This window comes from Scardinius erythrophthalmus (assembly GCF_964197995.2).
Source record: "Scardinius erythrophthalmus genome assembly, chromosome: 24".
Classification (NCBI taxonomy): domain Eukaryota; kingdom Metazoa; phylum Chordata; class Actinopteri; order Cypriniformes; family Leuciscidae; genus Scardinius; species Scardinius erythrophthalmus.
In genome coordinates, this window is record NC_138244.1 from 28,240,908 (window position 1) to 28,254,638 (window position 13,731).

The 13,731-nt window shown below is 39.8% G+C and overlaps 1 protein-coding gene across 1 annotated transcript; it reads left to right on the forward strand.

The window, feature by feature from the left end:
• Positions 1-3,750: 3,750 nt before the first annotated feature.
• On the forward strand, positions 3,751-12,636 carry LOC308684631 (fibulin-7; the record flags this gene model as incomplete). Its single annotated transcript, XM_081355894.1, has 7 exons — positions 3,751-3,777; positions 4,969-5,119; positions 5,215-5,382; positions 7,371-7,541; positions 9,347-9,484; positions 10,816-10,951; positions 12,276-12,636. 7 exons carry the CDS (start codon positions 3,751-3,753, stop codon positions 12,634-12,636), a joined length of 1,152 nt encoding a protein of 383 aa, XP_081212020.1.
• Positions 12,637-13,731: the final 1,095 nt, after the last annotated feature.

Below are 13,731 nucleotides of genomic sequence, written 5' to 3' on the forward strand. Positions count from 1 at the left end.
AAATTTTAGATCACATGTGAAAACAGCCAAACAGAAGTTCACGAAGGGAGAAGAAAACCCTTTTCAAGAGATGGTGTCTCTCCAGCAAGAACTCGACTCTTGATCAGCTTCAAGAGCTGTTCTTGCGGACTTCAAAAGTAGTATTCTGGGAAAATGTTGTTGTCCATTTAAATGAACAGAAAGTTGCAAACCTTTCTGATGCCGCGGTTCTGGCTGATGAGTTCATGTTGGCGCATCGGAATGTGTTCCTTCCTGCACGTCGTGTTAGTGTGTCCCCTTCCGTTTGCGAAGTATCTGATAGGGAAGCGACACGTGTTTTCTCATGCATTGGCAAAGGTGAGAGCCAGTCGAGGCCACGCCGTAAAAATTACTGAAGCGATAAACGGGCTTGCTTTTAATGTCTCGATCCCAGTCATTTAATTTCTGACTGTAAGGCGTGGAAGCATTCCTCATCAAAATATCCACTTGAAAACAGATCTTGTAACAGGTACTATAAAACTTGGTGTGCGTTCTCAGTTACCTGTCGAGGGGGTGGGCATTATTCTCGGGAATGACCTTGCAGGGGGCAAAGTTTTTCCCTGTCCAATTGTGGTCCATAACCCTAGTGTGAGTGAGCAACCTGACTTAGCACATCAATTCCCTGCAGCTTTCCCTGCGTGCATTGTGACTCTTGCTCATTCGTCTATATTCAGATACATGGTGGATCTCTCTGAATCATTTTTGGTGTTGCATGACGAATCTGTGGACTGGTAATAAGATACCAGTAGAGCCAGAAGTTCGCCCTAACAGCGAGAGCGCAGTTACATTTCCTTTAAAAGTTGGTAAGGAACAGCTGGCTGCTGCACAGAAATTAGACCCCTCATTGGTAAAATGCATTGAAGTTGCTGTTCCCCTTAGTCAGGTGTCTAATGCAAAGGTAGCTTATTTTTGGGAAGATTCTGTGCTCATGTGTAAGTGGAGGCATGAAGCCCATGATGATTGCAAGAATTGCTCCAAATTGTATTGCCAGCTGGTTACCGAGAGCATGTGTTAAAACTGGCTCATAAATATGTGCTACTAGGACATTTGGGTGTCACAAAAACCTTTCCCAGAGTTTCCTGATACTTTTATTGGCCGGGATTAAAATCCAATGTATCCAACTTTTGTAGATCGTGTCCTGTATGTCAATTGGCTGGTAAACACAACAAAAAAATGCCAGTTGTCCCTCTGCAGCCGATACCGGTTATGCAAGAACCTTTTGAGCGACTCCTTTTTGATTGTGTGGGTCCGGTACCTAAATCAGGACACGAATATATTTTAACAATCATGTGTACCACAACACGTTTGCCAGAAGCGATACCTTTACGCTTAATTAGAGCCCAAGTAGTAATTAAAGAGTTGGTGAAGTTCTGCACTACCTTTGGTCTGTCCCGTGTTGTGCACATCATTGTTTACATCAAAGACATTTGCGCAGACCCTTGCTGAGTTAGGGGTTAAACGCCAACTCTCAAGCGCGTCCCACCCTGAATCGCAGAGCGTGTTCGAAAGATTTCATCAAACCCTTAAGTCATTGTTGCGCTCCTACTGCATAGCCAATGGGAAGGATTGGGCTGAGGGTCTTCCGTACCTTATGTTTGCTGTGCAAACATAGCAAGCAGAGCAAGAGAGTCTTGGGTTTAGTCCAGCTGATCTTGTTTTCGGCCACACTGTGCGTGGCCCTTTGAAGTTGCTAAGTGAGCAATTATTAGCTAAGGACTCCTCGCCTGTGACTGTACTTGACTACATTAGCACTGTTCGTAAGAGATTGCATAAGGCCTGCAAAATTGCTTGAGAACACTTGGTCACAGTTCAGTCAAAAATGAAGACCCTCTATGGTAAGAGAAGTAAATTTCGTAGTTTTCAACTGGGTGACAGTGTTCTTGTTTTCTTACCCGATCCGGGTTCTGTGTTTCAAGCAAAATTTTCGGGTCCATATGAAGTCAAAGAAAAGCTCAGCGACACTAATTATGTCATTCACACTCCTAACCACGGCGAACATAAATATGTTGAAGCAGTTTATTGTGCGTGGCGAGAAACCTGCTTCCTTCTCTGTTCCACCTGTTGCTGTTTCTACTGTTCGTGTAATGCCAGAGGATGAACTACTTGAAAAAGGTGCACAAGTTCCAGCTAAGCAGCTTCAAAACTCTGCCATATTGAGTTACTTACAGAGCTTTCATGCACACCTGACAAAAAAACAGAGTGAGCAGATTATTAGATTGGTTCGTGACTATCCCTCACTCTTTTCTTTAACATTGGCAGAACGACAATGTTAAAACATGACATTGATGTAGGTGAATCTCATCTAGTCAAGCAACATCCCTATAGAGTAAACCCCAGAAAGCGTGACATAATGAGATCTGAAGTGGGGTATATGCTGCAGCATGGACTAGTGGTGAATAGTCAGAGTCCATGGAGTTCGCCATGTCTATTAGTGCCCAAATCCGACGGCTCCTAATGCTTCTGTACGGACTATCGGAAGGTTAACTCCTTAACGAAACCTGACTCCTTTCCTCATCCTCGGTTGAAGGACTGTGTTGACAGAGTAGGCTCTGCTAGATATGTCACAAAATTAGACCTGTTAAAAGGTTATTGACAAGTGCCCCAACTCCACGTGCAGCTGAGATCTATGCGTTTGTCACTCCTTAACATTTCCTACAGTATGAGGTTTTAGCTTTTGGCATGAGAAATGCCCCTGCCACCTTCCAGCGCCTTATGCAGGTGGTCTTGACAGGACTGCCGAATTGTGACGCATACCTAGATGATGTAGTCATCTATTCAAAAACCTGGGAAGATGTAAAAACTCTGGAGTTAGTATTCAGTCGCCTGGCTGCTGCCTCCCTAAACTTGAATCTTGCCAAATGTGAGATGGGCAAAGCTGTGGTAACGTATCTGGGGAAACAAGTCGGCCAGGGTTGTGTCAAGCAAGTTGAGGCTAATGTTGCTGCCATACTTGAGTTTCCTACACCCCGTAACAAGCGTGATCTACGCCGATTTTTAGGCATGAGTGGGTACTACCGGGGTTTCTGTTGTAATATCTGCACTTGTGTCACCACTTACTGATCTTCTCATTACTACCAAGAGTTTTAGGTGGAGTAATGAGTGTGATAATGCTTTTAAGACCGCAAAAGATCTTCTTTGCCATGCCCCAGTGTTGTCTGCCCCTAATTTTGACCTGCCTTTCAAACTCCAAGTAGATGCCAGTGCTACCAGTGCTGGAGCAATCCTGTTGCAGGAGGACTCCCGTGGAATTGACCACCCTATCTGCTACTTCTCAAAGAAGTGCTCAGTGTCAACAGTACAGTACGATTGAGGAGGCTCTCGTCTTGCTTCTAGCCCTTCAGCATTTCAAGGTTTACTTAGGAAGTAGTGCCATGCCTATCGATGTTTACACTGATGATAACCCATTGATCGTTCTCTCCCGCATGTCCAACTCCAATCAACGTTTGATGCGCTGGGCCCTAATTGTCCAGGAATATAATCTTAACCTGCAGCACATCCGTGGTAAAGACAATGTGGTGTCAGATGTGTTCTCTAGGACTACAGATGTGGAGACTTGAGTGGGTTGGTTAAATGATGGCTGAATTGCACTACTATTGAAGGTCTATGAGTAGCCTATTTTACAATTCGTGGGTTGTAAACTTTAGTGGTGGGGGTGTTATGTCCTGAGACGTATTTTATTTGTGATTGATCTATGTGATTTGTGTTTGGTTTCGTTTGTTTTTGTTTTTCCCCATGTCTACTGCTACCATTCTCAATGAGGTGATTGGGTTCACCTGTTGCTGATTTGCTGCCCATACACCTCAGCTCCACTGATTGGCTGCAGCCAGGAGAAAACCAGCATATAAAGCCGGCACTACTTCACAGCAAGCTGAGAGGGATGCAGATTATAACTTGCCACACAGACTTTTTTTTTTCTTTCTCCTGCTCCAGAGAACTTTACTGTGTTCTGTTGCTGACAAGTGCTAATCATTGGTTCAATTGTGAATTTAGTAGAAAACTTACACCTTTGTTCAGAATTTAAGATTTTCTTTTAAGGAAATTTGTAGGGAGGTGGGTGCCCTTTTGTTTGAAACTTCTTTTCTCCTGGTTATGTGTAGTCAGGGAGATAGGAAAGTTCATTTGTTATTTATTTTCCTTTTTGTTTTGTTTATGTATAGGTAAGTTATAGGTAACTGAGTTAGACACCTTTTTGTTGTTGTGCTGGCCTTTGCCCCCTCCTGAAGCTTATGTTTCCATTTTATATTCTTTTGATTCAATAAACACCAACTTACTCGTTCTGGATGTGTGTTACTGGGGCTGGAGACAAGAAGTTCCTGTGCTCTCTCTCCCCCTCCATAATTTATGGCTATGCCTATCACCCCTAGACTAAAAGGCTCGTAACAAGTCATGTCCAAATCATGTCCAATCAACTGAATTTACCACAGGTGGACTCCAATTAAGTTGTAGAAACATCTCAAGGATGATCAGTGGAAACAGCACCTGAGCTCAATTTTGAGTGTCATGGCAAAGGCTGTGAATACTTATGTACATGCAATTTTTTTTTTCATTGTAATAAATTTGCAAAGTTTTTTTTTTAAACAACCTTCTTTCACGTTGTCATCATGGGGTATTGTTTATAGAATTCTGAGGAAAATAATGAATTTAATCCGTTTTGGAATAAGGCTGTAACTTCACAAAATGTGGAAAAAGTGAAGCGCTGTGAATACTTTCCAGATGCACTCTGTATATATATATATATATATATATATATATATATATATATATATATATATATATATATATATATATATATATATATATATATTAGCATTTATATTATAATATTTGTCTTAAAATATAAAAAGTCTAATAAAACCATCTACAGATAATAATTGTGAATGATTAGCCGTTCCTCATGTTGTGACAGGTGGCGTGAGATGGTGTTGTGTGTTTCTGTGTTTGATTGCTCAGGTCTGTCGGAGCGGTCCAGAGGTTCTGAGCGCTCTTCGGCAGGTGCAGAAGCTCCTCTCGGCCCACGAGACGTCCTTCCTACAGAGTCTGCGGAGCCTCCGCAAGAAACTGGGCCTCTTGCAGAACAGCACAGTCAAACACAGCAGCACAGGTGAGGTCAGCAGCGCCACGGCCCAACACAGATCACTGTCCTTTACACCATGAAACACAGGCTGTAGGAACTGCTCGTCTCATTCCCAGTCTCAGCCTGTCCTCCTCCTGAACCGCTGGCTAACGGCCGGGTCCTCGGGAGTGTGTTTGAGTCGGGACACGAGGTCCACTTCGTGTGCAGCCCTGGCTTTGAGCGGACGGGGCCGGAGACCAGAGTCTGCCTGGAGTCCCGGAGCTGGAGCGGAGCAAAGCCGTCCTGCAGGGGTACGACTGCTGCACACACACTTTACCTGTCATTTACACTCATACTCCACTCTGACACCAGTATTTAGTATGTAGCCTATGTTTGACACATAAATGTCTAGACCAGGGGTTTTCAAACTGGGTTCCAGAGACTTCCACTTCCAAAAATAATTAAAGAAATTTGATTAAATTAAAATTGTAATAAAATAAATAAAATTGTACATAAAGAAATGATCTTAGATTAAAATAAATTGTTTAAAGTGAATACAATTTTAAATAAAAACAATTTAATTAAAATGAATAAAATTGTATTTAAATAATTCATTTGATTAGATAAAAATACAATTTCTTTAAATAAATTAAATCAAATAGGGCAAAACTAAAATGAAACTTGATTTCAATAAATGAAAATAAGAAAAGCAGTGTGAAAATGTAAAAAATAAAAACAAAACACTGGCAAGTGAAACAGGGCAACACACACACACACACACACACACTGGGACTAAAGAGATATTTAACAAGACACAGGTGAGACACATGAGGGCAAATCAAAAACCATGGCAACAGATGAGCATGAAGGAAAACACTGAGAACACTGCAAAACTAACTCAGTCCAACCGAAGCAAAATTTAAATAAAAACATTTGACAAACAAAAAATTGAGAACTAAAAAACATTTTATCTAAATATAGAAATAACTAAATAAATCAAAACATTTGATTAAAATAAATACAAAATGATTACAAATAAATACAGTTTCGTGTAACTAAATAAAATAAATAAATTGGACAAAACTAAACTAAATGTTAAGAAAATAAACAAAAACAAATATAAAAAGTTAATATACAAGAGTTCAGCACTGCACTGAGTAGAAATGTCATAGAAACTAAATATTTTACACATTTGTAATATTAATTTTCCACAGTAATATATGGGTCTTTGTACATGAAATCATATAACTGCCTTGGTCATATTTCATATCATATCAGTGGCATCTGAAGATTGAAAAGCCTTGGTTTAGACTTCAGAAATATAAGTTGAACGAATGTTCAGTGTAAATTGTTTGTGAACCTCTTGGTGTCAATCCAGTGCAACAAGCAGAACAAATCTGAAAAACCTTATTTATATTGTTGCTTTCAGTTTAATGTACCAATTTATGGCTTATTCATGAAATCAAGCCAAAAAATAATTTCATAAATTGTTGTGTTCAAAAAAAAAAAAAAAAAAAAAAAAATACACTTAATTTATGAAGCAGTAGCTGAGCAAAATAGTGAAAATTCTTTGTAAAATGTTTCGCACAAATATTGAATTAATTGCAAGAATAAATAACTTGTTAATAAAACATGAGCAAAAAAATCTGTGTAATTCCTTCATAAAGCCTTTGGCATTAGTTGTCAAGTGTAACAATGTATGCATCATTCATGAAACACAAGATAAATTATTATTAAATCTTTTGCATAAATGTTTGCATTCAATTCAGTAGAACAGTTAACGCCTTATTTGTTCAACACGAGCCAAACAAATTAGTGCAAATCCTTCGTAAAACCTCTTGCATAATTTACATTCAATTTAACAACAATTTATACTTTACACACGCTTACACTTCCTCTTTTGTTTCATGAATAAATTAGTCATAAAATCTTTTGCATGTGCACATTTAAAACAATTTAAGAATCATTCATTAAACACAAGCTGAGCATTTTTTGTGTAAATCATTTATAAAACCTTCAGTTCAAAGCAACACTTTTTACCTGTTGATGAAACACAAGCCGGATAATGTGTGTAAATCCTTTTATCCAGTGTTGTGTTGCGCTGCTGTGGGGCCATTTCTATTTTCCTCAAACCAAAGCCATATTTGACGTTTCACCCAGATATACAGCAGTATGACACACTGAATGGACTTTACTTCCATCGGGACCTTGCTGTCATATTAAATGTGGTGTCTACTCTGACAGAAGTCGATAAGGTCAAAGGTCAGTGTATGAGCGTGTTCTGCTTGTGTGGTCTCAGTTGTGGACGCCCCTGTAAACACTGATGGATACACTGATGGATCCGCTGACGGATACACTGCTCTATCAGCGTCTGAGAGGCCGTCGCACTGCATCCAGTTTCTGGGCTCCAGTCACTGCAGCTGTGAGCCGGGGTTCAGCATCTCCAGCCACAACAACACACTGTGCACAGGTGACACACACACACACTGCATGTATACTGTTGTTATCAAAATTATTCATTGCAAATCAGGTTTATTGGCAAACATTACAGACTGTTTGCAATGAACAAATCAAACACAAGTAATTGAAATAGCTCAACACAACAAATGTTTCAAGTGGTTTCCCCAAATTTAACTGAAAATGCAACTTTTAATGACTTCTGCAGTCTCAAAATTATTCAACCCCCTGAATAGAGTCCATCAGAACAGCACAAATCTGCAAAACAGGGGCACGTTCAAGTTCAAAACGGTGCGCAACGTTTTGCTACGGTGTCCGGGTTGAACGTCATGTGTCCTGGAAATGGCGTGCAATGGGGTTTGAGATACGTCTTCTCTTGTTTGGTGGGTGTGTCAGAACTGCAGTCCAATCAGCAGCAACATGTACTGTATATAAAGCACACGCTATTAAAGTGAACTCGCACAATGGGTTCAAGGAAAGTAATTTATGTGTTCGATGCAACAACTGAGGATATTAGAAGACATGTTTGTCGTAGGTTTTATTGTAAAAATATAGGATATCAACATAATGATGGAGTTGTTTATATTTTTAGCTTCATTGCAAGTGTATGAAATTTGGTATAGAAATAAACAATGGTAATTAAGTGCTTTTCCTAAAAATGAGAAAGAAAATACAGGGTATTAAAACAGTATGAACTACAAATAAAGTCAGTATGTGAGGCTAAATAGATGTGTTTTAGTCTGAATTAGGTAAGATGTGTGCTTCAGTTTCAGCAATCCCTTCACTCGATTGGGATGTTCTCTTTTGTTCTGGGTGGCAAGTGCAGTAACTGTAACATCGGGCATATTTTGTAGTATTAAACACATATTTATACAGACTTCATCAGGCTCCGAGAATTCTTCACAAAGAACACAAAGAATGGCCTTCTCAGCTGCCATAGTTGCAACTCTTGCGTCATCAGAACAGTGTGTTCAACGCATCACCGTTTCTGTTTAAAAAACGTTGTGCAACGTTTTGTCGGGGCTGAACGCAGCCCAGGTGTTGTCTCACTAATCAAGGGCTTCATTAGTTGCACCAGGTGTGCTTGAGCTAGAACACATGAAATATCTGAACCTGCTAGATTTGTTGAGTGTCACGTTTAACTGCAAGATAGAAATATGGCTAAGTCAAAAGAATGGTCCAAAAAGTTAAGAAAAGATATCATCACCCTTCACAAGAATGAAATAAAGTATTGATCATCTATCAACTCAGAATGGTTATTTTCTTTGCCACAGAAAAATAACTCCTACTGTATCCAGTATTACACAGAGTATGTACATCACGAGAGTCAGCAGGAGAAGAAATGTTGATGATGATCAGTGGAAGACCAGACTTCAGCTTGACCGTTTCTCGTCGTTAGTCTTACAACTCGCAAGTGAATATATATATATATATATATATATATATATATATATATATATAAATTCGATTTTTATACATTTATATCATTTTTGCTTCTATAATACCTGCCATGAAAGTCAGCTTATTCCAGTGTTGTTACTGGCTCTTAATGCCAGTGATAAAAGAGCATGTCAGCCAATGTTCAATTAAATGTATTTTTAAAATGCTACATTATTCAGTGTGATCATGTATGAAATGAAACAGAACAGAAATTAATACAGCATGGTAGGTTTGATGTATGATTAATGAGTTTCATTTTTAAACAGTTTTCAGACGCAAATGCCACAGCAGTCGTATCAGGACTTAAATGACAGCAGCGACGTCTGACCTAAAGCAGCACTGTGTGTGTGTGTGTGTGTGTGTGTGTGTGTATTTCAGACATTGACGAATGCGAGCTCTTCCGCCTAACTCCACCTGGCCGCCTGTGTCTGCACACCTGTGTGAACACACCTGGAAGTTTCCGGTGCCAGTGTCCGGCCGGATACCGCCTGGGCCGCGATAGCAGGAGCTGCCATGGTGCGTTCATCACCAGACCTGCATTATCTGCTCCTGTATAATCATCTTACACTACGACAGAGGCTCTGTTTCATTATCTAGTGCGCTGCTTTCTAGGGCAGCATCCGAAACACAACGTTCCTCAGTGAGGGAGTGATTTGTAACGCTCTACATCAGTTCTACACGCCACATACACAACACTCCTCTTGAAACACTGGGGATTCACAGCAGGAGGCGAAAACCCCACTCGTCTCCATAGAGAATTGTTTCAGAGGTAACAAAAATAAGGTATATGCCAAATTCCCTGTGGATAACTACATTACCCATAATCCCAGAGAAAGATCCACCAATCAGAGGAGATACCGTTAACATGGAAGCGCAAATCATGGCAAAATATGTCTCCCTAAACTTGCAAACTACTTATATGCTTGTTTATCTACACTGAGAAAAAAATTATACAAATTGAAAAAAATACTGTTTTTAAACTTAAAGTTGCATAAAATTGCAGTAGTTTTCTATTTTTTCTGCATTTTCATTTAAGGCTTTGATTTTTTTTTTCTGCTTCGAAAAAGTTTGTAATGCGATTCATCTTAGGTTTTTTTTAAAGAAATCTTTATGGAGAAAATAAACTAAAACTAAATACTGAAGGCAACAGTAATTTAATTATATTGAATGATTATATTTAATCAACGTTTTTTGATTAAACTATAGGATTTTCTCACACATGTCTGCTATCTTGGATGGGTTTCTTTCGCTGTGTTTGACTCCACTTTTAGACATGCACTGGTGAACTTCCCTGAGCACTTCTCGGCTGGATCCCCGTCGCCATTTTGAAGTGCGTTCAACTTCGTCAAGTGGGCGAGGGAAGTTTATTAGGACTCGATTTTGACCAAAGAAGCAAGTCTACTCAATACGTACACTTCAGGGAGATCATAGACCACAGTGCAAAACTGTTGTGGCGTCACAACAGCAACTCGCAGAGTCACACTTAATTTACCCACAAGTGATCAAGGGCTGAGACCATTCAATGAAACACATTGCAAGGGTTCTGCTAGTAGTGGGCGCTCACGCAACGCAAGCAATGGCGTTTATCTGAGTGAACGAGACTGAGGAAAGTTGGGGAGGGAAGGGCATAAAAAAAGTGGACTTGAATGCAGCCGCTGAAGTTTTTACAGGGCATGCTGGGAATACAATGTGGCCGTAGATTTTGCCCAAAAGGTGGTGATTTAGAACAAATCTAGATTGACCAAGATACGAGCCAACTAACTTAAAAATGGGCAAAGTGAACTCTAATATTTTCATAGTAGATAAAAGGAACCTTTTAAATAAAAAGTTGTTTGTGCTTCGTGTAGACATTGACGAGTGTGTGAGGGCGAGCCATAACTGCAGCAGGGAGCAGGTGTGTGTGAACACATACGGAGGTCATCGCTGTGAGCCGGTGGACTGTCCTCGCTTCCGCAACGCCACATACATCAAAACCTCAGCGCTGTAAGTTACAGCACCGCCAGCGTCTCTCAGATTAGCCCTGATCTCAGGGTGAGCGTGTTCAAGAGCTGGCTGGAGAACTCACCAAAACAAACGGTCATGACCAACAATGGTCCCACTTTATATTCAGTGGTTTTAACTACTGTATACTAACATGGAAATTAGTAATATGATATAATGGACTTAGTGTATATATGTTTTTACATTGTACTTATATTTTAAAAATACCTGCATGTAATTACAGCTGTAATTAATGTAATTACATTTATAATGACACTGTTGACCCTTCCCTTACACATTAACCCACCCATACCACCACACCGGTCCCTAACCTTACCCGTATCACACCTCAACAATAGCAGCACAAGTGTTTTACAATACAACATGAACACAATAAGTACATAGAACATAAAGCCACTTAATATAAAGAGGGAGCCAAACAATTAATCCGAAGGCTGCATTAAAGGAGAACTTTACTCCGGTCAATTTTAACATTGAGCTCATTTTTTTGTACATTTGGAGTGCTGTCAGTACAGAGAACAACGACAAAAATTGGTGTTGCCTACACCGGGTTATCCTCTTTTTAAAAATTGCAACCTGTTGACTTCAATGGGGCAAGTACTAAACCAATGTGCGTGAACTCGACAATCGATTACTATGGACTTCGACCGAAAACAGGATGTAAATACAGGTATGTTCGCTGGCTGAATAAACATAATTTTTATTAATATCTTTCACATCTACTGCAGTCAGATTCACCGTGTTCACTCTGAAGGAATCACTCACATTGGCTGTGCACTTGTAATGACACATCAAGGATGTTAAGAGGCTAAAAGCAGGTTTAAAACTTGCCCCATTGAAGTCAACAGGGTGCAAATTTTAAAAAGAGGATAACTCGGTGTAGGCAACACCGATTTTTGTCGTTGCTCTCTGTATTGACAGCACTCCAAATTTACAAAAAAATGAGCTCAATGTTAAAATTGACCGAAGTTCTCCTTTAAGACCGAAAAACACCACAAACATGTAAACTCAAACTCTTAGCTATGCTAGCTCTTCATACTGACAGATTTGAAAATCGAATTGGCGTAGCTAAATGGGTTTGGTTGGTATATTGGTTTATAAAGCAACAGATGGGAAACATGTTCTTAGCATTGTTGCAAAAACAATAGTTTTCCCCTAAGTTATAATTAGTTTATCCACATTTGTCCATATTTCTGGATTTACTGCTCTGTGCCGATCGACTTGCTATATTTCCAAGACATAATTTCAGGCTAAAGTTTGGTCTGGCTTCCCACCGCCTCTCTCTGGTTCCTCTTCCTCCGCCCAGGCGCTGTGACCGTAACCCGTGTGTCCAAGGAGACCACTCCTGTCTGCAGGCCCCGGTCTCCATTAACTTCCACTTCATGGCGATGGTGTCCAACATGTCGGCGCCCACCGTGCTCTTCCGCTTGTCCGCGGCCCGAGTCCTGGGCGACGAGCTGCGCTTCGGCCTGCTGCGGCCACGGGGAGTCCAGCACTTCAGCGTCCAGCGCGCCGGCAGACAGACGGGGCAGTTGGTGCTGGTGAAGCCCGTCCAGGGTCCCGCCACGCTAGAGGTCGACATCGAGATGAGCGAAATGGAAAGAAAGGAGCTGCTGGGGCGATACGTCACCAAAGTCACTCTCTTTGTGTCACCATACAGCTTCTGAGACGCAGAAGACAGTGCTGTGAAATCATTCACAGGCGAGATACTGGGGACCGTCCCTGCCGAGGAGAGATAGAGGCACTATTATACTATTCCTGAGGTGCCAATTTACCAGGACAAAAGAAAACTTACGAAGTGGTCGGAGTAATTTAAGCCCTCAGAATAGGAAACAAAAACCTTCCATTTGGACCGAAATATTTATGCATGTTGAAGATAATTAAGACAGTGACCTGTCATTTTGAAATGTGGAAAAATTACTTCATTTCATATAAAAAATATTTCTGGGACAAATAAGGTAGTCGAAGACAATAATGAAACGACAAATCTATTAAAATTTAGTTTGAAATGTCAGTTTTTTAGAAATGATTTCAAGTTGGTTTTATGGGTTTAAAAAACAGTTTTCAAGAAAAGCATTTACTGACTTTAATTGTGTTGTAACATCAAATGAAAAGTAATAAAAAAATATACTATGAATGTGTATTATTTTTAAAAACAGTTTTTGAAAACATTAAGACAAAACATTTTTTTTTTGTCACTAAGTTTTTTTTAGAGAGTTGCACCACATGACATTGAAACAATTGCTTCACTACATACAGTATTTTTACAAAATAAAGAAAATATTGTCTTACTACTAAAGATCATTTCCTCAAATATTTCAGTCTTTTCATGAGACTTATGATCTCCACCTTGACATTTCTATATTAAAGGGTTAGTTCACCCAAATATTTAAATTGTCATCATTTACTCACCCTCATGTTGTTCCAACCCCGTAAATCACAAATGAAGATCTTTGATGAAATCTAGGACTTCTGTCCCTACGCAACTACCACTTTGACTCTTCAAAAAGTGAATGAACCGATTGACTAACCCAAATGAATTGAGTGGTAAAGTCCACATTTTCTCAGACTTGATGCCTGTATGATGAACACATTTTTAATCAAACGTGCTGCGTAACATCAGAATGAACCTCGTTGGTTCTTGCTTGAAAGCAAACATGCTTAAGCTTCCGTTCACCACAACTGATGTGTGAGTTGATCAATTTTTTCCTCTTCAGAATATTTGGACTAAATCACTCAATTCATATGGATTAGTTTTATGA